The sequence below is a fragment of the Caretta caretta genome, chromosome 8, assembly GCF_965140235.1.
Source record: "Caretta caretta isolate rCarCar2 chromosome 8, rCarCar1.hap1, whole genome shotgun sequence".
NCBI lineage: Eukaryota > Metazoa > Chordata > Testudines > Cheloniidae > Caretta > Caretta caretta.
The window spans coordinates 46,779,277-46,802,929 of record NC_134213.1 but is presented as its reverse complement, the minus strand read 5'-3'; the positions used below and the strand labels follow the sequence as shown (position 1 = coordinate 46,802,929).

Here is a 23,653-nt window from a genome sequence, read left to right as displayed (position 1 = left end):
GAATCATAGAATATCAGGGTTGGAAGGGACCCCTGAAGGTCATCTAGTCCAACCCCCTGCTCAAAGCAGGACCAATTCCCAGTTAAATCATCCCAGCCAGGGCTTTGTCAAGCCTGACCTTAAAAACCTCTAAGGAAGGAGATTCCACCACCTCCCTAGGTAACGCATTCCAGTGTTTCACCACCCTCTTAGTGAAAAAGTTTTTCCTAATATCCAATCTAAACCTCCCCCACTGCAACTTGATATGCTCCATTTTTTTTAATTGCCTTCTAACTTTCTGGACAGAAAAGTACTAAACGTCCTCCTGAATTTTCTCATGATGTCTCAGATTGGGGAATTTGCTTAGCAAGTGTCAAAGAAATCATTCTACTTCTTATCTCCCTCCAACTGTTGATTGAATTAACCAATTTGTTTGACACCTGGGAAGCTTACAATAGGGTATGAGACTTTGTCTCTTACTGAGCATTTGGAAAGTGCTGGATTAGATATTTATTTGCTACGTAAGCAAAAATTACACGTTTTCCATTTTTTTTTTGCCCCCACAAGGTCTTTTGCTATTGCTTTATTGGGTGCCTTAACAGAAACCCAAACAGTTGAGAACATGTTAATGTACAGTTTTATTAAATATTAACTCTGAATTTCCTGGGTTTCCAATGTTTGGGGCTTTTTTGTAATAATGGCAATATTCTTGCCATGTTACTTAACCTTTAAACCTTTAACCATCATTTGCTGCGGCTTAACAGTTTTATTGCCTGGCCTTCACTTAGGTCTCTGGGATGGAGCAGACCCTCTGGGTTAGTCCAGCACTGGGTCAGTATGGCACTATGTGAATCCTTACTTTAAAGATACATGGCCCCATCCTTGGCCATGCTCAAGCAGCAGCACAAAGCAGCCTTAAACCTGGCTTAAAGGGTCAGGGGCTGATTACTCCAGCATTGGGGAACCTCCAATGGTACAGAGTGGTAACAGCTTCAGAGCTGTCCCTGGTACCTTGGAGCAGAGGGTGTGGCTATGGTAAACAGGAGGGGCTATCCCTGCCAACCAATACAGCTCCTTCAGGGTATGAGTAGGCTTTAGGATATGTTATTTAAATAATGGTTTATTGGGTACGAGAGGGGGGGGGTTTAATGAACAAATTAAAAAATCCGGCAGAATGCTGGGAAGAGGCTTTGGGACTACAAGGCTAATAAAAAAGCTAGGCTATTGCAACCAGTGCTTTGCACTTTCCTGTGCTTTGCACTTTCTTTCACTTCCTCGTACCTGTGTACATAGGCATTCAACTCTCTCAGCCTAAGGCAAGGCATTGTGCTGCAGGAACAGCATCGGGGAACCCCACAAAGGCTTGCTGGTGGCCCACCGGGTGAGAAACACTGTGCTATGGAGTGTAGTCCTAGCAGAAAATTAATAGCTGGGTTTAATGAGAGCTGCAATGAACTGCACTTGCTGCAGGAAAAGTGCTCAGCTACTCAGACAACTCCATCCTGCACAAATTGCCGCAGATGCAGTCAATGAAGCACCAGAAAGGAGCATTATGTTATCAGAAACTCTCCATTTGCTGACCATACCATTAGGTCAAAGATAAGATGAGTCACTATGTTTGGATCCAAATGTCATTTGCCCAAATGTCAGGGGTTAGGTTTGGCCTGTTATAGAGAGGAGTTAGCCATCAAGGTCTGATTCAGATCCAAACTCCAGGCAGATTCAGATGCAGGAGTGCAGTTTATTCCCATCTCAACACATCAGCACAATTTCTATCATCTTCTGAACTCTGCCTTTTCCAATCAACCCTTTCCCAAGCCACGGTTGTCTTCTCTTGATGTCTTCATGCTTCAGTTGTTTACACACACAGCTGATTAAACTTATTAAACTTGGTCACTAGTAAACCACAGAATGTCATCTGAGACCATTCTCTCTTGGCACTTTCACCGTAAGTTGCAGTTTCTCTCCAGTTATCAAGTGCAAAACTTGAAAGAGCGAAGGAATTCCCTTTCCCTGACTCTGAGTACAAATTATTCATGAAACTGTCTCAACAAAGGCAAATGAGAAGGCTCAAATGTAAATCCCCAGGATGAAAAAGAGAGAATCAGAACCCCACATTTTCAGGAACACTGAGGTCCACAGATCCCACTGGCAATCAGGCCACTTCTGTGTAGTTACATGTGACCTTTGCAGCCTCTTTCACCTTGATCTTTCAAGTGCCTGACGGCAAGCTGTATTTATACAGTGCCCCATCAGTGTAGAATCTGAGCACTTCATAATCTTTGTATTCATCCTCACAATACCCTGGGACTTATTGTGTTCTGTTCTCCCCGCTCTACAGAGAGGGAACTGACACACAGAGTGACAAAGGGAGTCGCACAAGGTCACACAGGAAGCCCATATTAAAAAAAAAAACTTGAACCCAGGTCTCCTAAGTCCTAGACTAGCAACCTAACCACTGGGCTGTTCTTCCTCTCTGCTACTTTTGCCTTTTGCATCTCACTCCTATGTTCCCCGTTCTTTTGGACTGAAATGAGGGGAGGTGCTTATGTTGTTAACTTGCAGGCCTTTGCATGAGGGTCCCTGAGGAGTCCTCTCTCCTCAGACAGAAGACTGTGTAAATTGTCCAAGACAAGCCAGTTGTTCTTTCCTAAAAACAAGTTTTATGTAGAGAGTTACAAGTAGTGATGAGCTGCCAAAATCTTAACAACCGGTTCCCTATAAAAAGTTCTGATTTAAGGGATGTGCCCCAGTATGTATTTTTTGTACCAACAGGGTTACCATATGTCCGTATTTTCCCGGGAGGAATTTAAATCGCCTCCCAGATGGCGATTTAAGAACCAAAAAGCCTGACCTGTCCGGGAAAATACGGATGTATGTTAACCCTGCCTAAAGTTCTTTTTTAAAAAGATGGGCCTGAACTAGAAATGAGCTCCGTTTCACATGTGTGGGTCCCCACCACTCCCTGGGGGTGTGCTAGGGTGACCAGATGCCCCAATTTTATAGGGACAGTCCCGATTTTGGGGTCTTTTTCTTATATAGGCAGGGGGTGCGGGGGTGGCTGGAGACAGGGGCTGGCTGCGGGCAGGGCAGGGGGTGCGGCAGGGGCTGGCTGCAGGCAGGGGGTGCAGCAGGGGCTGGCTGCAGGCAGGGGGTGCGGGGGTGGCTGGAGGCAGGGGCTGGCTGCGGGCAGGGTGGCGGGTACTCACAGGGAGAGCAGCAGGATGCAACCCAGGCCCAGCAGAGCAGCCGGGGACCCACCAGGCAGCATCGGGAGCCCCAGGGCCAGGGGAGCAGCGGCAACAGGGCTCGTGCCCAGGGCAGGCGGCAGCCCACATGGCTCCTGCAGCGCAGCGCCCCCGGGGCCGGAGGAGGAATTACATCACTTCCCGGCCGGAGCCTATCAAAGCCTCAGGGTCCCCTGCAGGGAAGCGGGTTAACAACTGGTTCTAAAACTGCTTCAAAATTTAACAACAGGTTCACGCGAACCGGTGCGAACCGGCTCCAGCTCACCACTGTTTACAAGCAAGGGGACAAACAGAAAACAAACTTAAAAACTCAACACTGCTTGGGGTTGCCTGGACCCAAGGCCGCCCCATGATGGCCTACTTCCAGGGGTCGTTACAGGAACCTTTTCATTCTCTTATAAGCAACGATCCTCCTGTGCCCCACGCTGGTCGCAGCTGACAGTCTGTCCTTGCCGGCTTCCTGCTGTGCAAGTGTGTCTTGTTTTAAGTGTAAAATACACCCTGCTATTCCAGTCGGAATCCATTATCCTATTGCCTAATACAGGAGTCCTGGTTAGCTAACGACCTCCTATTATCAAGGCAGGCAAATGCATTCCAGGAGATTACCGCCTACTCCACACGGGTGATAGTTTGAGAGCTAGATGATATCCCAATTACAGGACTGGCTGCCGCTCTTTCACTTTTCTGGTCTCTCCGAGTGCATCCCCTCAGGCACCAGGCTTCCTGCCTTCACCACTCCTGGGGTGGATTCAGCCACTTTACCCACTCTTGAGATTGGGCGCTAGGCTACAGCACCCTGTGTGACAACCATGTTTACGCAACAGGACCAACTAGGTTCAGCACCCGGGGTCCTTCCCTTTGGGAATCTGTGACCAGTGTTCGTACAGTCAGAGCATTGGCTTCACCCAAAGCATCGTCTGTTTTGCAGCAGGAACAAAGACCCGAGAGAAAAAGGACTGAAAACAGCCTACGCACGTCCATCTTGGCAGTCCCTCCTACCTATGTGGTGGATGATAACCTAATGTTGGGGTTGCTGGCCCCCTACTGGAACTTAGTGGATTAGTGAGACTTTGGCTGACCCTCTCCCACACCAGGAGAAAGGGGAAGGGCCAAAGAGGACTCAGGATCCTGAGACTGATAGTCCCCAGGGCCACTGGGGAGAAGCTTGTTCTCCAAATCAGCCAGCTTGACAGGGTGAGCAGGCCAAAGAGTGAGTCAAGAGCCTGGTCCCCCTCCGTGTGAGCTGGGGCTGCCAGAGCAGAGCCAAGGAGATAGCAGCAGCTGGAGCGTGGCTGGAGACAGCAGCAGCAGCAGTACTGAGCTGGGGGGGCCAGAGCTGAGCTGGAGGCAGAAGTAAGCCAGAGAGGGAGCTAGAGCAGCCCGGAGCCAGGAGCTGGGGCAGCACAGACCAGCCACGCCGAGGGTGAGCCAGGGCTGAGCTGCAGTGGGAGCCACAAAGCCAGAGAGCGGCCACCGGACAGGTCACAAGTAACACTGGAGTGGAGAGAGGCGAGCAGCTGAGGAGGGCGATGGGGGACCCTGGGCAGTGAGGGCCCAGAAGAGGCTGGAGTGCCCAAGAAGCCTTGAGGCTGGAGTCGGAGTGGGGACATGCCCCTGGATGGGAGGGCCGATGCTGGGAAGAAGGATCTCACTAGAGCCTGAGAGCATGTATTCACCACCAGAGCAGTCTCTGATCTGTGGTATCACGACAGCACCGCCAGGGCCTGGTAGGGAGTCCTGGGAGGTGTGAGGAACGGACTGAACTTTCCTTATGTCCCAGACACTGCTATTCATGGTGTTCCCCGTGCCCATGAGGGGCCTGCTTCCTTTAACTGTTTCCATTCTTCCAGTTGCTCTTTAATTGTATTTGGTTTAAACTTAGAGCAGTGCTGAGTGTGTCAGGGAAGCAGCCAGTGAGGAGAGAGCACCCTGGCATGGGGACACCGTAGCCCCTATCCTGAGTGACCACGACACAATTGGGGGTCAAGCCCCACAGGAAATCTGGGCCCAGCCTTGTTGGGGTTACGTGGACTCTGCCACACAGGAGAGTGAAAGGGGAGCCCTTGAGGTCAGGCAGGCCTCTGGGTGAAGGGAGTGGGAGCGAGGACTCAGATCCTTTCACTAGCCCATTTCACTGGGGTAGTGCAGAAACCAGGAAAGTTCCCCACAATAGCGAGACCATTACCCCGCTTACACTAGGCAGGCTTCACTTCCTCAGGCACCCCTCAGTGGGTGACTGGCTCTCACTCAGATTCTCTCAAACAACTACTGCTCCAGCCTGGAGAGAAAGTTTCTTTGGTCTTCTGTACTCATGACCCCTTTCCTTTCATGGTCCCAACCAGTTCTATAGGTTGCCAGGAGGCCGAATCTTCAAAGCTAATAGTTTGGGCATTGATTCTAACAGCCCTTAATTGTTTACTGAGGGGTGGCTTATCCTGAGCCATTCTTGCTCTTTCTGCTTGTCTTTTCTGACAGGCCCCTATTAGACTAACCCACTATCTTCCTACAGTGACCATGCCAATAACCAGGTCAACCTACAGCATTCATAAATTATTGCAGAGCAGTTCCAAACTGTCACTGGATCTTAATGTCCATGTCTCACCCCAATGACGACTTCATCCCCTGAGTTGGTGGCTGGGTCTGAAAGTGCCTGAGAAGGTTTTCACCACAAAAGAGCTTCCACCCCTTTGCCTTTCGCATGAGTCCTCAAACATAATTTTAGCAATTGGCCATATGGGGCAAAATCCTGGCCCCATTGAAATCAATGGGAGTTTTGCTTTTGACTGCAGTGGGACCAGGATTTCATCCATAAATCTTATTGGGAGTGGACTACATCCACTCTGATCAAACTGGCCCTGTCAACACTGGTTCTCCACTTGTGAGGTAACTCCCTTCTCTTCATGTGTCAGTATATTTGTGTCTGCATCTGTAATTTTCACTCCATGCATTTGAAGAAGTGGGGTTTTTACCAATGAAAGCTTATGCTCAAATAAATCTGTTAGTCTTTAAGGTGACACCGGACTCCTTGTTGTTTTTGTGGATACGGACTAACACGGCTATCCCTGATACTTGTCATCCATAAATCTTAGTTTGCTGCCGGGCCCACTTACGGATTCAAGAGGCTGACTTCAGGCAAGCCAGACTTGAACATTTTGGTCAGGGTTTAAAAGACACCAGTGCCTGGTGCTGCTGAAAAGCAGGGGTGTTAAGTTAACCACAGTTGTTAGTCACAGATGGGCACTGCCTTTAGTCCTAAGGACATTCTCCCTGCTAGGGCCAGCCTTAGGGGTGGGCCACCTGAGCACAGGGCGCTGTGGTCAGGGGGGTTCCGTGCAGCAGTACAGAAGCACAGACTGCTGGCTGGCAGGGGAGCGCCACAAACTCACAGAGGCAACACATGGGGTGGGGGAGTGCCCGGATTTCTCCCTGCTTCCTCCCCGCGCAATGGGGAGGGAGGACGAGTGTTGATGCACAGATACTGCTCTCCCAACTCCTCCCTAGGTGTCTGAAGGGGGGGAGAGTGAAGAGAAACATCAAGCACTCCATGCATCCAGGTCATTTTCCCCACCTGGGCTGTGCTGTGAAGCGAGCATCAGGAGCTGCTGCCCTCCCCTTATGCAGCCCAGGTGGGGAAAGTAATCTGGATTCAGAGAGCCCTGACATTGCTTCTTGCTCACAGCCCCTTAGGGGGGCACAGAGGAGCAGCATTTGAGGTGGGAGCGAGCAGCAATGCCAGCCATTCTATGTATCCAGGTCAGTTTCCCCACATGGGCGCAGCAGGGGTTAGGGGCTCAGGGGAGCAAAGGAGTTAGGGGCGCAGAAGGAACAGTGCAGCACAAAAAGCAGTACACCATATACCATGCCACCCTTATTTCTCCACTGCTGCTGACAGTGGCACTGCCTTCAGAGCTAGACGCCCAGCCAGCCGCCACCACTCTCCAGCCACCCGGCCAGTTCTTAATTTGTGCAGGGGCTTGCTGGGGCTGAGTCATGGCACCTCTTCCAATACAAATTAAGCATTGAAGGAGGCAGCAGGGGCCTAGGGGGTGGGGAGCCTACAGGGGTCGGGAGCCCACAGGAGCCAGGGGCAATGGGGCGGAGCACCTTGCCCATGGGGGCCAGGAACACCAAAATACAAGTTCACCCAGGGCGCCATTTTCCTTAAGGCCGGCCCTACTCCCTGCCCTGAAAAATCCCTGTTGTTGCAGCAGCACAGCAATACAAATTTGAACCTATGTATTAACCTTTGTCCTTTACTGAGCTGCAGAAATTCCAGCTACTTAATCATTTATTTCCCTGCTGTACTCCAGCTTAAGCTCTCACAATGCGAGGCACTGTGACATTGACGTTGACACCAACTTGACTCTCTCCTGATACAGCACAGCATGGTCCAGAGGGTGGCAATCATTGGAGCTGGGTCCAGTGGACTGGCCTCCATCAAGTGCTGTCTGGATGAGGGGCTGGAGCCCACCTGCTTTGAGCAAAGTCATGACATCGGGGGCCTCTGGAGGTTCACAGTGAGTGGGATTTCCTTATCCAGTGACTTCTTAACAAGGTGTTTATTTTGGACCAGGCTATGTGTTGTTTTGAATATTACCATAGTTTACATTTGCAGCCAAGGAAGAGACTGTACCCATGGACCTAGGCAAATTTTCAGACCTGACTCATTGGGCTTCCCTTTCTGACTTCACAGGGATAAGGAGATGGAATGACAAGAGCCATAGTCTCTGTCATACATGTATCTACTCTTCCCCAGTAAAGTCAGTACTTACACTGGAGCAATGCACCAGAGTCTGGAAATCAGGTGTATCCAGTCCCTCAGTAACTCCATTATAAAGACAGGGATATGAGGAGATTGAGGGCTTGTCTACATAGGGAAATTGACCAGAGTAGCTACTGCAAAAAAAACCCCAAAACATTCTGGAATAGCTCCCCATATGGACACACTTACTCTGGAATAAGCATGTCTGGTTTGTTTTTGTTGTTGGGTTTTTTTTTTTCTGTGTTATCTGAATCCACTTTGAAAGTGGATTAAGCTAAACCAGAAAAGGCACTCTTCTTCCAAAATAAGAGTGTCCACATAGAGTTATTCCAGAACAGCTATAGCCCTTTAAATTCACCCATAGGCACCAACTTCTCCTGGCGCTAGTGGGTGCTTGACCCCCCCGCCTGCCCCCGCCCCAACTCCACCCCTGCCCCGCCCCCATTCCAACCCCTTCCCCAAAGTCCCTGCCCCAACCCTTCCCCCTCCCTGCCCCCACTGGATTCCTTCCCCAAATCCCCGCCCCAGCCCCACCTCTTCCCCGCCTCCTCCCCTGAGTGTGCTGCATTCCCGCTCCTCCTCCCTCCCTCCCTCCCGGAGCTTTTTACACCATGAAACAGCTGTTTTGTGGCGGCAAGCGCTGGGAGGAGAAGCGGCGATGTGGCGCGGTCAGGGGAGGAGGCGGAGCGGAGGTGAGCTGGGGTGGGGGGGCAGGGCAGGGAGCTTGGCTGCCGGTGGGTGCAGAGCACCCATCAATTTTTCCCTGTGGGTGCTCCAGCCCCGGAGCACCCATGGAGTCGGCACCTATGAATTCACCCCCTACCTTATTCTGGAATAACTTCCCAGTGTAGACAAGTCCTGAGGTGGTGGTGTGGAACCCATGTGTCTGTTCTGTGTACCAGTGGGCTGTTGAACCCTGCTTTGATGACCCAAGTCAAGCAACTCCCTCTCAATCAGTCACTTTTTGACAACATGTTGCGTATTTTGCATTTGACACAGGAAGCTGGGAGGATCAGCGTCTACAGATCGGTGATAACCAACACGTCCAAGGAGATGATGTGTTTCAGCGACTTCCCCTTCCCAGAGGATTTCCCCAACTACATGCACCACTCCAGGCTCCTGGAGTATTTCAGAATGTACGCCGAGCACTTCAGCCTTCTCAGATACATACGTTTCAAGGTAAGAAGGAAGTCAAAGGTTTGTGTGTGTGCAACGCTGCTGTTGACATGCCAGGCCTTCAGGTCTGCCCAAGCTACGTTTGGTGCAGGACCCAAAGAGGTGTGGGGACAAAGACGGCTTAACATTTAATGTCACCTTTGTGCTCCCCCAATCCTGGAGGTAGCTAGGCTGGAAGTCTGACCCCCAGTGCTAGTGAAAGGAGGCTCAAGGCTGCCCTAATCTATGGTGTCTGGTGACAGGTCACACCCCTCAGCTACCCGTTTCAGCTCCTTAGCATTACTGCCCTGGTGCAAAGGGGCTGGAGCAGGGGTCCTGCATACTTACAGAAGAAAGAAATGTCTGTACTTCCAGGCTTACCCGAGCACTGAGGCCCGGATCCTCAAAGGTCTGTAGATGCCTAACTCCCAGTGGAGTTCATAACTCCCAGTGGGATTTAGGAACCCAAATATCTTTGGGGATCTGGGTCTAACCATTCACACATGGAACCCATTTACCATAAAGAACAATCCATAATGGTGTTTTGATTTTCATGTGGTTTCCTGTAAGACCACAGTTCACAGTGTAAGGAAACGCCCAGATTTCTCCACCACTGGCCAGTGGGATGTTGTCACCGAGACTGATGGGACGGTTGAGTCGGCCATTTTTGACGCTGTTATGGTTTGCAGTGGCCACTATGCAGAGCCCCATTTACCACTGGATTCTTTCCCTGGTAAGTCCTGCATTTACAGCTGAACATATTACAGAAAGCTACATGGCTTGTGGGGTGAAATTCAGCCCTGGCGAAGCAGTCTGTGGCAGGATGAATACCAGCATTAGTGAATAAGGTGAATTCATTAATGGCCTGGAATATGACTCCCTGTGTGCTTCCCTGCAGTGCCCTGCCTGTGTCCTTCTGATCTGCCCAGAAGAGATGGTCTCTGTAGTAAGAGGATATTTTATTCCTAATGTCCTTTCAGCCCTTGCCTCGCTAATGAGGCTGCCAATGAGGTTATTAATTAGCCCCAGCTATGAGCGTGGTTTAATGTGACGCAGGTGAAGCACAAACTGAAACTGACTGCCTGAGGGATCACCAGGATGACATCGCAGAGTAGAGCTAATACACAGCTTCCCAGATCTACAGGAAGAAAATGTATAGCTTTGCAACTAAGGAGAAAATCAGTCTGACCCATTTTCCGTGAGTTTTCTGCCATGCCTCACTTTGGGAAGCCCCACCTGCAGTGATTAGAATCCACAGAGGGGAAGATGTCATAGCCCCTTAAAGGAACATGCAATTGGCCGCACCTTCTCCCATGACAAGATGAAAATCTAAAGGGCCAGATCCATAGCTGGTGTAAATTGATGTAGCTATTGAAGTCAATGGAGCTTTGCTGATATATATCAGCTGAGGACCTAGCACAGAATTTGCAAAGATCCTGAAGGAGGAGGATGGAAAGCACTGATATATAAGAAAAACAATGAGGAGTCCGGTGGCACCTAAAAGACTAACAGACTTATTTAGGCATAAACTTTCGTGGATTAAAAAACCCCACTTCTTTGATGTAAGTGTGGTTTTTTACCCACAAAAGTTTATGCCTAAATAAATCTGTTAGTCTTTAAGGTGCCACCAGACCCCTTGTTGTTTTTGTGGATAAAGACTAACACGGCTACCCCTCTGATACTAATATATAAGCTAAAACAATTCATTGTTATTACTTGTATATACTCCATGATCTCTGCAAACCCCCAGGCCTGAATTGAACCTACTCCACATAAGAGGAGCATGATGCAAATGAAACATTGATGTCAACGTATTAGCAACTCCAGATTTAAAAAGGTGGCATTGTCTTGGCATAGGAATAAAAACCAGGGGGCCCAGAAGGATAGGGTATTGGATCCTTTCAGAGTACTCAGGGCTCCACACATCACCCAGTGAAATCAATGGAAAGACTCCCATTGATCTCAAGTGCACTTGAATCTGACACTTAAGGAAAAATGGTTGGACACGAAGTGGGAAGACTAGCGTCATTCAACAGGAATTAAGGGTCAAAAGCAATACTGTCCAGGCAGAATTGTCTCAGTGTAACAAGCACATTTATCTAGTGGCAGGAGATGCTCCCTGCTTTCTTCACAGGTATAGAAAATCGCTTTAGAGGCCAGTATCTCCACAGCTGGGAATACAAAGACTCTGCCAGTTTCCAGGGGAAGAGAGTCCTTGTGCTCGGTGTTGGGAATTCTGGAGGAGATATCGCCGCGGAGATCAGTCGGGTGGCTGCTCAGGTACAACTCTGGGATGGTGTAGAGATTTGGAGTCTGAGTTCCTCAGGCACACACACTGTCACTTTGGGGTGGCTGTAACAAAAGTCCAGTGGGCCACAAGCAAAGGCAGATCAAATCCTGGGCAGCACCAGCCGTGCTGATCGTGGTTTCTCTCTCGACACTATAACTACAATATCTGCTGTTACTACTTGTAGAGTGGGTTGCCCCAAATACACATGCTACCCTTTTGAAACCAGAATGTATGCAATTGGCAAAGAATTCTAAGTAGATCAAAGGTTCCTGGACAGAAAGCACCTCTTCCTGTGACCACCAACCATCCCCTCCCTCCCTGACAGTTTTCTTCCTTTAAGTCCACCATCCTTTTTTGTCCCATCTCACACCTACCCAGTTCCATCTCCAAAGTAGCTTTGCTGTTTCCAGATCAGCCACGTGCAACCTGGCACCTTCAGTCCTAGATGTGCCCCAGAATCCTTTGTGTAGGCTGCGAAGGAGCCTTCTTTGAAAGAAATGGAAAGCAGAATGTTGCAAAGGTTTCACTGATAGTCCTGCACTCATGAGCAGGGCCTGTGACTATTCTCCCACCCATTCCCCAAGTCAGGAAACATAGCTAGTATCTTGAGCTCTTCAAAAGCCCTAATTACTGCCCTTGGAAAGTGCCTCAGGAAGGATGCAAGATGATATTAGAATGGCGTGAACAAATTAGTAGCCGAGGACATGCTGAGATTAGGCATTGCGAATTGCACGGAGGTTCAGATCAAGGGCTATAAAAAGATATACTTCAATTTCCTGGACCGTTCTCCAAGTCAGTTCAGCAGATAAACTGGTGGTTTTGCAGCCACTAGGAGTCAGAGAGAGACACTGAACTGACTTCTGGAGCCTGGTTCCTTACCCCAACCTCCTTATCTTGGGATATTCTGGTTAGCTCTCTACCCTTCCATGCTGAAGACCTCCTAGCAAACATGCAAGATATGATTTGACAGTGAGAACCAAAAAAAAGGAAACCAGATTCCCGGGCAATACATTTCTCAAGCCTCAATTATTTTCCAGGTGTTTCTCAGCACCAGAAGTGGCACGTGGGTGATTAGTCGTATTTCAGACCATGGCTTTCCTCTTGACATGATGCTCACCACTCGCTTTCACAACTGTCTCGAAAACTTCCTCCCATTAGCCCTCATGAGACTGCTGAGGATGAAGAAGTTCAATACGTGGTTTGACCATGCAAATTATGGTTTGATTCCTCAGAAAAGGTGCTTTCTTTGTTTTCAGTGTAAATCTCCCGTTTCATTTGGGGAATAGTTACAGACTATCAAAGCCCTACATTGCCGTGCTCATAGGCACTTCTAGTTTAGGGTTTAACACCTATCTGCCAATGGTGGCAATTTTTCACATTTGTTTCCATGTAATACGTTGGTGTGAATCTACCAGATTGACAGCTGCCTCTTCTGGATAACAGTGTAACAGACTCCCATTTGGATCTATAATTTAAGGACTTAGAACATTACCCTACAGAAGGCAGGAGACTGGATAGCTCGGGAGTAGAGTGAGGTGAATATTTTTATGCAAAGTTTTTTCACTGCAAAAATGCAGATTTGGTCAACTGAAACTATTCATTAATGCGGGTCGAATCTGACACATAGTTTTGGCCAAAAAATGAAAAAACTAAATTTTTGGAAAAATCAAAATGTTTTTATTTTAGCATATTCAAATTGAAATGTTTCCACTTTTTAGAAAGTGGTTTTCTTTTGGAATTTATGTCGATTTAATTTTAAAAGAACGTTAAAAAACATTTAACATCCCCCCCCCCCCAAAACTAAAAACAAAATGAAAACAATTGTTTCAGGTTGAACAAAATGTTTTGTTCAATCTGAAACTGTGTTTTGGGAGCTGTTTTGGGATGAGGGTTGTTTTGTTGAGGGGAAAAAAATGGTTTCAGTTCAACCTGAAAGTATTTTTTTTTTCCAATTTTTCTGTTCAACCTCCAAACTGAAAAATGAGTGATTTGCCCAACCCTACTCAGGAGGCTGACAAAGACCCTTTGGCATCTAGGTCAGTAGTTCAAATTCAGCCTAGCTCAGTGACAGGAATTTAGGATCACTCAGTTCTGAGTGCTGTTTTGGTTGTCTACAGCAGTGCTTCTCAAGCTATCGGATGTGGGGGACTGGCCATTTTTTTTCCCAATGTGTGCGCAGACCGGCAGCCGATGGCTCACAGACCGGCACCGGTCCGCGGGCCACCGCTTTGAGTAGCACTGGTCTACATAACATGAGTTGCTGGCTCAGCTTTCCACTCAAAGAAACATTACTATTGACATGAAAAACACCATTGTAAGGCTAGATTCTCCTTTGCACAGCCTGAGCAGCATGAAGAAGATGGAATCTGACTACACCTGGCCAGCTGACTCTCAGTGGGCATGAAGCCAGCACAGCCAGCTTCTCCACTGACCACCCCACCCACAACCCAGGTGGGATGAGGGTTGGATGGAGCACAGCTCTGTTCCTCCTGGCCCAGTTGCAGTGCGGTGCCTAGGGATCAGAGCCAGCTGTCATAAGTTAGAGCAAAATTAGGCAGCTCTAACTTATGCCACAGCGCCTTGAGGATCAGGAAGCTATACCAGCTCACCAGCCGTTCCCCATCCTCTTCTACATGAAGTACACCTTGGTGCAAAAGAGAATCTAGCTGACAAATGGTAGTCCCAGCTGGTACTGGAGAAACAGATCTGGATTCTGCCTGCTTCTGCTTATCCACAGAACAGGGCAAGTTCCCTCCACATTTCCCCATCTACACACCTCACCCCTGAGCACCTACCTGCTCCATGTCTGGTCTTACCCCATTAGCTCTTCCACACCTCACAATTCATTGTAGTGTAGCCAGAATTCCAGCTCTGCTTTGGTTCTTTTCACACCCCATGTCAGAGCAAACACTGCACTCAATCTCTCTCTCTCCCTTCCTTCTATGTGGCAGTCCAAACCTAAGCTTAATTGTGAATGACGAGCTGCCAAGCTGCATCCTCTGCGGTGCTGTTGTGGTAAAACCAAATGTGAAGGAGTTTACAGAAAGCTCAGCTGTCTTTGAAGATGGGACCGTAGAGGAGAACATCGACGTGGTGGTCTTTGCGACCGGATACACTTTCTCTTTTCCCTTCCTTGAAGAGTCTGTTCGCAACATCTGCAGAAGCAAGTATGCCCTTTACAAATACATCTTCCCACCCGCTCTGGAAAAGCCGACTCTGGTTGTCCTTGGCCTTATACAGCTAAGTGGCTCCATCATGGCAGGAACGGAACTCCAGGCTCGTTGGGCCACAAGGGTCTTTAAAGGTAGGCAGACTGAGGGTTTGTCTGTACTGCAGCTGTACTTCCTAGCTCGCACAGACGTACACACGCTAGCTTTGATCTAGCTGGTGCGCTTAAAATAGCAGCGTAACCATGGCAGTGTGAGCTGGCCACCTGTGTACAGTCCCAGCTAGCCCCTCCCACTAGCTGTGGTGCCATTAGTAGAATGTGACCCTAGACAGAGCATAATTCCACAAAGAATCAACACACTAGCTTCTCTGCGACACATGACTTCGAGCCTCAGCTGTGTAAACTCACCTAGCTCTGCTTGTTTCAGTGGAGCGGTGTTGATTTGCACCAGCTGAGGATCTGGCTCCTAATACTTAGCTCAGCTCTTGCTAAATATGTCCAGCCTCCGATGTAATCAGTGAAGGAGCTCAGAGTGGACTGACTGGTTTGAGGACTTCGGGATCATCTGTGAAAAATGCTAGTATGTTCTCTGGTTTCTCTTATGTTCCCAGGGTTGAACCAGCTTCCTACTGCCAGCAGGCTGATGGCTGAAGTTGCCAAGAAGCAGCAGCATCTAATCAAACAGTACAAAATGCTACTTATTCTATTCCATATTCAAGGCATGATGCTCCAGTCAGTAACATCACTGCTGAACAGGGGGAGGTAGCCCCTCTATCTATCCCTGTCACCAGAGCCTCTGAGTGCCTTGCAGTATTTTGCTGTATTTATCATCACAACAATGCTGTGAGGCAAGGCAATGCTGTTATCCCAATTTTACAGATGGGGAAATTGAGGCACCTCAGCTAGAGCTTTCAGGAAGTGAGGAGCCTAAATACCTTTGAGGATCTGGGCCCTCGAGACCAAGTGACTTGCCCAAAGTCACATGGAAAGTGTGTGGAGGAGCAGAGACTCAGGTCTCTCAAGTTCTAGACCCGGGGTTGGCAACCTATGGCACACATGCCAAAGACGGCATGCGAGCCAATTTTTAATAGCACACTGCTGCCTGCCGGGTCCCAGCCGCCGGCCCCACTCAGCCCGCTGCCGAACCCAGGCCAGCAGCGGGCTGAGCGGGGTCGGGGCCAGGACCCCGGCAGGCAGCAGCCTGCCATTAAAAATCCTGCCTGCCCCGGCCCACTCTTCTCTGCCACCCCCGCAGGGTGAAGAAGCTTGGTCCGCAGCTGCTGCTGCAGGGCAGGCAAGCTCCCCCTTCCCCCAGCGTGCTGGGTTCCTGCCCCTCCTCCTCTCCCTCCCTGCCGCTGATCAGCTGATGGCCCTTGCGAGGGAGGGGGCGAAGCGGAGCCACAGCGCACTTGCAGCTCTGGGGAGGAGGCAGAGAAGAGGTAGGGACACGGGGCCTTGGGGAAGGGGGGTGGAATCAGGGCATATCCCCTCCAGCCCCCTGCCGTGAGCCGCTCTGGGCAGGGGGATGGGAGCACCCCCACGACCCCTGCACCCCCACACACACACACTACCAGCCCTCTGCCCTGACCCCTTCACCCCCGCAGGACGCCAGCCCTGGCTCCAGCACCCCCCACACCCCATGCCCTGATTCTTGCACCCCCCATTCCCACCCCCACCCTGAGCACCAAATGGGAGCTGCCCAAGTAAGCGCTCCACATCCCAACCTCCTGCCCCAACCCTGAGCCCCCTCCCTCATTCTAGCTCTTGGCCAGGCCCTACACCCCAACCCCCAGTCTACTCCTCCACCCCCAGCCCTATGCTCAGTGCACTCCCACCCTCAGCTCAGTGCAGAGAGAGAGAGGAAGAGAGGGGGCTAGAACCAGGGAGAAGGTAGGTACCCACTGTATGTGGGCAGGGACGGTATCCCAGACCGGCAGCGGGCTGAATGGCAACGGGCTGAGCCACTCAGCCCACCTCCAGTTTGGGGTCCCGGGCACTGGCCCCACTCAGCCCGCTGCTGGTCTGGGGTTCTGGCTGCCGGCCCCTGGCCAGCCGGGGTCCCAGCCGCAGGCCCCGCTCAGGCCGCTGCCGGCCTAGGTGAATGGAACACCAGGCTGGCAGCGGGCTGAGCAGGCCGGCAGTGTAAGATCAGCATTTTAATTTAATTTTAAATGAAGCTTCTTAAACATTTTGAAAACCTTGTTTACTTTACATATGACAATAGTTTAGTTATATAATATATAGACTTATAGAGAGAGACCTTCTAAAAAACGTTAAAATGTATTACTGGCACGCGAAACCTTAAATTAAAGTGAATAAATGAAGACTCAGCACACCACTTCTCAAAGGTTGCCAACCCCTGTTCTAGACAAACACTCTGACCACTGGACCCTCCTTCCACCGACTAGCTAGATTAATAGAAAAACTTTTTTAGTGCAATTTTTTCCCTATCTGTTTGGGTTTTGGCTTTTAATTCTCCTTCTGTGGAACCAAACAGGTGACGAAGAGAGTCAGGGGAAACTCTTCTGACAGAGGCTATGTCTCCACTGCAGTCAGAGGTGTGACTACAGGACATGTAGACATACCGTGTTAGCTGTAATCTGCTGCAGCAGCACAGCTTAGCCTCCCAAGTAGGTAGCCAGGGTGCCAGGTGGGCTTGTACAGGCCACACTGAAGCCCACGCTGCCACAGCTGGACTGCTACTGGTACCAGCTAGCTCGGGTGTGTCCACACATCCTGCACTGATGCCTCTGATTGCAGGGAGACATGCATTTCTGTGGCTAACAGGACCCTAGAATGCCATTAACCAATGCTCCTGAATAGAGTGGGGTTGGACTCGCAGGAGTTCATTTGAAACATTTCTTTTGTTTCATTCATGCCCTCCTCCAAGTTTTTGAAACTGAATGAAACTGAGTTTCACGCAGATTCAAAATCACCCAGAAATGGTACCAGTTTGACACAGTAGCACTCAAAATAGATCCATTTCTATTGGGAACCAGATCTGAGTGAGCTCAAAGGGATCACAAACTTCTTGACAGACCTGGACCAAGGCTCGAGTTGCAACAGAACAAAACAGGAGAGCTTTGAACAGTTTGGGATTTATTTGATCCGGCTCTAACCCTGATACAGACTAACACAGCGACCACTCTGAAACCTGAAGTTAATGTTTTCCTCTAGAGCAGTGGCACCATCTTGTGGCTAGGAAGAAATGGCAGCTGGTTCCTGTGCCTGGATTCCCCTTCTTTCTAGTTCAGGAAAAACAGGAGTGAGAGTCAACCACTGATTGTAAAACTGAAAGAGTTCTCATTGCAGCCCAGTCTGATGAGGCTGCTGGTAGAACAGCGTGTGCAGCATCCTACACTAGTGCCTGTTAAAACGATGCCCGCCAGGATTGGAGTGGAATCCTCTGGCAATTACAACACTGCATACAATGTGTCCCTCTAGTAACCACATCATAGTTCTGGGGGGGATCCTATCTGCTGACCCCATTTAAGTTGCAAAAGAATTTCCTTTCATGACCACGCTGAAGCTCCAGGAGGCCCACTCTCGTCCTCGTGCTTTCCTGGCTATGTTGCAATTCTCACTGCTTCCCTCTCTGTACCTGGAATCCAGCTCAGGGAGAAAGTGGCAGGGAAGACATGACAACAACAATCTTCTCATGGGCTTAAACCATGGGCAGTGGGTATAATAGGCCAGGGGAACCTAAGCCTCCCCAAACAGGATGTGGCGTGCCTCCCTCTGGAGGCATGCCACTAGTCTACTGCCTTTGGAGTTTCAGAGTAGCAGCCGTGTTAGTCTGTATTCACAAAAAGAAAAGGAGTACTTGTGGCACCTTAGAGACTAACCAATTTATTTGAGCATAAGCTTTCATGAGCTACAGCTCACTTCATCAGATGCATAACAGTGGAAAACGCAGTGAGGATGTTTTTATACACACAGATCATGAAAAAATGGGTGTTTATCACTTCAAAAGATTTTCTCTCCCCCCACCCCACTCTCCTGCTGGTAACAGCTTATCTAAAGTGATCACTCTCCTTACAATGTGTATGATAATCTAGGTGGGCCATTTCCAGCACAAATCCAGAACGATTAACAAGAACGTCTGAGGAACAGGAGTGCCACCACCAAAAGGGCACCCGGGCCATGGCCCTGCCCACACTCCACCTGAGGCCCTGCTCCCGCATCCCACTCTTACCCCATGGCCCTGCCCACACTGCTCCTCTTCCCATCCCCGCTCCACCACTTCCCACCCTCCCGCTTCTCGTGCCTCTTCTCCCCTACCCTCATGGTCCCCCCCACCCACCATTCATGCCTCTTCACCCCCTGAGAGACAGAGAGGCTCGGGGGAGGAGGCGGACAGTGGCGCGAGCAGCAGGGGGGGCCTTTGAAGGAGGGGGCAGAAAGACGTGAGTGGCAGGGGAGGGCTTGGAGGAGGGGGGCCGAGCAGGAGCAGGGCCTGGGGCACAGTGGGGGTGGAGTGTTGGCGAGACCTGGGGGGAGGATGCCAAGTGGGGTGAGCCTCGGGGCGGAGCAGGAGGTGGAGCCACGGTCCAGGCACCAGTGGCCCACCCAGTGCTTCCGGCACTCAGGCCCAGCCTCCCCAAATCCAGGAGTCATGCGCCACCCATGGCTTAGAGAGAACCATAAAATATGGAACTGTCCAGGACACTGAGAATGATCTTTAAAGATCCATTTGCTTGGGCATTATAGACTTTGATCTATGACCTTCAAAACCCATCATCTCAACAATTGTCTCCCTTTCACAAGGACTGAGGCCTTGTCTTCACTACAAAAAAAAGGTGTGTTCTTAACTCAAGCAAGAGCTAACTCAAGGCAAAATCCTAGTGAAGATAAAAACAATATTAGAATTGGAAAAGGTACAAAGAAGGGCAACAAAAATGATCAGTTTCCATCTGAGGAGAGATTAATAAGACTGGGACTTTTCAACTTGGAAAAGAAATGACTAAGGGGGAATATGATACAGGTCTATAAAATGATGACTGGTGTGGAGAAAGTGATAAGGAAGTGTTATTTACTCCTTCTCAGAACACAAGAACCATGGTCACCCAATGAAATTAATAGGTTTAAAACAAACAAAAGGAAGTATTTCTTCACACAATGCACAGTCAACCTGTGGAACTTGTTGCCAGGGGATGTTGTGAAGGCCAGAACTATAACAGGATTCAAAAAAGAATTAGATAAGTTCCTGGATGGTAGGTCCATTAGTGGCTATTAGTCATGCTCGGGGTGTTCCTAACCTCTGACTGCCAGAAGCTGAGAGTGGCCAACAGGGGATGATCACTCGATGATTGCCTGTTCTGTTCATTCCCTCTGAAGCACCTGGCAATGGCCATTGTCAGAAGACAAGATACTGGGCTGGACTGACCATTGGTCTGACCCAGTATGGCCTTTATGTTCTTATAAGGAAGTCTGTAGTTTTCACGAGTTGGCAGGTCGAGCTATACTTAAAATCTAGACTTTAATTCGATCTGCTGCCACATGTGAAAACTAAAACCTGCCTTGTCCTCACTAGCATTTCCCCTTGAATTAGAGTGTGTCTTCACGGCAGAGTTATCTGCATTGGAGTTACTCTTTTTCAAGTTAGCCTGGCTTACGTGAGAGCAGCCACACAGAAATAACCCACCAGCTGCTGTCTCACATTGGCTCTGTGCTCAGCAATTGTAACCCCCCTTCTGGGGCACCCCTGATCTCCAAAGGCAGTGGAGGGCTTGGTTCCTCCCTCCTTCGGTACTCTTTGACACACACCCCTTTGGGACCAATGGGATCTGGTTCCTGATGAACGGTGTCTCCACCTATTGGCTGGTGGTACAGGTGGCCACGCTGCTAGGACCTCTAGGAATAAGTTAACTAGTGTAGTAACTATGCCCAGATAAGAATTACAACTGTTCATTTCCTGGAACAGGAAAAGGGGGAATTAAGGAAGGAGAGGAGATCAGGAGACACACTTGGGGATGGCACTAAAATGGATCCCTGGCCTGTGTTACAACAATGGCCATTCCCAAACTCTCCTTGGGCCCAATTCGCGCAGTGTGGCTGGAGATCAAGGGGCAGGCTGGCATCACTGTGGGCAATTTCACAGTTGGCTGGTTGGTGTCCCAAGCAAATCAAGCCATGGCTGATTCCTGGCCTCCAGTGCAGAAGGGGCCTGTGGGCATTGTTGTCTTCCAGCTCTTAGAGTTGCCACAGCTTCTGGATGTTCAGGCTTCCTGGAGAAGTGCGGGGCCTCTGAGTCAGCTTCAGGCTTCTGACCAGGAGAGTCAGAAAATGGCTTCCCCTCCATGCAACCAAAGAGAATACATCCCTTCCCCTCCCTCCCCACCCGCCCCGCAGGGTTGCTCCATCTCTGAAGTCACATAGAGGCCAGTCCGGCATGTTCATGAAACTTCTGGCTCGGCCCTCCGGCGCAAGCCAGTAGGAAGGCAGCCTCAGTCTCCACACTGTGCTGCTCCCTGCGCTGCAGCACTAGACTGGCAGAGTCTACATCCATACATGGCACAATGACTTCTGGGAACATATCCCATGATTCTTTGTGCTGCAGTAAACTGAGTTGCTCTGTGAATTGTGGGAGAACTTGTCTGTCCTGTCTGAGCACACGGGGGAATTGTGGGAAGGCACTGGACTGTTGGCATTCGAGGGGAGCTAGCCTGCGTCCACACCACAGAGTAGTTGTGTTAGCAGATGGCAAATTGTGCCAAGGTGAGTTTTAGCCTATAGGGACTAACCAACTCAAGTTAAAAGCATCGCAGCACTTTCTGCATGAATGGGACTCAAGTGAGGAGAAACACTTGAGTAATAACTCAAGTGAACTTTGCAATGAAGACAAGCTCTTCACTAACTCCAGTGAGCTAACACACCTCTTTTTTTATATCGTGACAACAAGACCTAATGCAGAAAGAGTGAGGATGTGTTCCAAATCCCAGTGACTCACACCTACCCATGAAATAACTTGTGTAGATTTCATTACCTGGGCTCTGGTTCAAATTAAGATCAAGTTAGTGATCGAGATAAAAAATCACCTAACTAATGGCTGACGGTGAACTCTTGTGAGATGAGCAGATGATCTCAGTCTAGCTCTTAATGAACTGGTGACAAATGACCTGAGCAGAGCAAAACAGGCAGACAGAGGTGGGAGGATATGGTCCCTTATGTTTTTAACTCTCCTCAGAGGGGAACCCTCTTAACTTTCATAGCCCTTCTCTGGATCTTTTTTATTTCTGCTACTCCCTTTTTCAGATAGGGTGGCCAAAACTGAACCAAGATGAAGGGCATAAAATTGATGTATATGATGGCATTACGTTTTCAGTGTTATTCTATAGCCATGTCTTTAATGGTTTGCATGTCTGACCATTTGCTCTGCACGGAGCTTTGTATGAATCAGGGAAATGGGAAGGAGTTTCAGTCACGCATTTTTTATATACCCAGAAATACAATAACCTCTTTATTTTATTTCCTAATGAAGGGGTCTTTCCAACAAGGAGAGCAAAATCATATTGAGTTACATTGGCTACATGGATGAAATTGCATCATGTGTTGGTGTAAAACCCAACATACTGCTGCTATTCCTGAAGGATCCCAAGCTGGCCCTGGAAGTTTTCTTTGGGCCATGCACCCCTTGCCAGTATCGCCTGGCTGGACCAGGAAAATGGGTAGGAGCCAGAAACACCATCCTGACCCAGTGGCACCGGACTCTGAAGCCCCTGAGAACTCGAGTCATTGATGATTCTTCCAATCACTCTTCCGTTTTCCATTTGCTTACAATTCTTGGCCTTCCTGCACTCCTTTGTGCTGGTTTATTTATTTGTAAATATTCCCCTCAACTGTGGTTCCCTGGGGTAAGATTAGGTGCTATTCCCATATGTAAAATGGGCTTTATGAAAGGAGGGCTCTGAGTAGCTGGTGAAGGTTCTAAAATGTGCTGCTAGAAGACAATAACTTCAATGACTGGAACCATTCACCAGTTTCCAGAAAAATTCAGACTCTTCCGCCCAGCTCATCCCAATCAGATTGACACCGGAAACCACCTCTGGCCTTGACACTTTGAGAATATACACCCTTGCTCTCCAGCTAATATGAAGTTGGTCCTGAGATCAACCGCTGGCTGAGGAAGCCCTGACAATGCAGAACCAGAGAGCAACAGAGACTATAGAGATTACCAACTCAATCAATGCCTCAGATTATTACAGCTGAGATGTCAGATGTTTCATTTGTCTTTCACCATTGACCCTACCTGTTTACTGATTGCATATTGTTTGTCTTGAATTATGAAAATAGACTAGTCAGCTGCTCTTTTGTACAGAGAGAAGTTGTATAGACAAGTTTCTAATCACTTTCATTTTCTGATTCTTTCCCATTTTGTGCTTGCTACCGGGTGTAGTGCTTACCTTAGCAGATGAGCCACACTTCCTGGTGCCCTGCACCTTATGTAGTTATTTCCAACAAATAATTATCTTGACTCAGACCCCACTCACCGTCAACCTGGGTTTGATTTACCACAAAGGCAATGGAGCCTTCTGAATTGGTTTTGTACCGGACATGGAATTTGTGCTGCAGCGGAATTTCGGTGGCATTTTAGAGACAGCCCATTATGTCAATATGGGCATCCACAAACCATGATATATATTGTTTAGGACTGCCAAATGACTCAACTTCCTGGAGGTCTTCGTGCCTTGAACATCATCAATAAGAACACTGTGGCTTGGCTCAATCAGATTGCATATGCAAAATAAATAAATAAATAAAATTTCCAACAATACAAAGAGGATGAAAATCTTTAGCATTCTGATTTTAGTAGCATTTTACACTAATTTGGACAGAGGCAGAACTAAGAATTATCTAGACCATCCCTGAGAGGTGTTTTTCTAACCTGTTCTTAAAAACCTCCAGCGGTGGAGATTCCATATCCTCCTTAGGTAATTTATTTCAGAGCTTAACCACTGTCAAAGTTTGACTCAGACTCACAATTTATCAGACCACTCTGTTTTATTAGCAAAGCTGCTCTGCTAATACATTTAGAAGTGAGCCCCCCGAGT

General features: G+C 49.0%; 1 protein-coding gene across 4 annotated transcripts in view; it reads left to right on the top strand.

The window, feature by feature from the left end:
• The window catches only part of FMO4 (flavin containing dimethylaniline monoxygenase 4), a 43,584-nt gene extending 20,204 nt beyond the window's left edge, over positions 1–23,380 (top strand). For all 4 annotated transcript variants that reach the window (XM_075131458.1, XM_048861446.2, XM_048861448.2 and 1 more), the window contains 8 exons: positions 7,607–7,744; positions 8,989–9,168; positions 9,715–9,877; positions 11,279–11,424; positions 12,472–12,671; positions 14,386–14,738; positions 15,215–15,287; positions 22,084–23,380. In XM_075131458.1, the coding sequence (XP_074987559.1) occupies positions 7,613–7,744; positions 8,989–9,168; positions 9,715–9,877; positions 11,279–11,424; positions 12,472–12,671; positions 14,386–14,738; positions 15,215–15,287; positions 22,084–22,513 (1,677 nt within the window). In that variant the 5' untranslated portion in view covers positions 7,607–7,612 and the 3' untranslated portion in view covers positions 22,514–23,380. The remainder of the gene's footprint in view (positions 1–7,606; positions 7,745–8,988; positions 9,169–9,714; positions 9,878–11,278; positions 11,425–12,471; positions 12,672–14,385; positions 14,739–15,214; positions 15,288–22,083) is intronic.
• Positions 23,381–23,653: the final 273 nt, after the last annotated feature.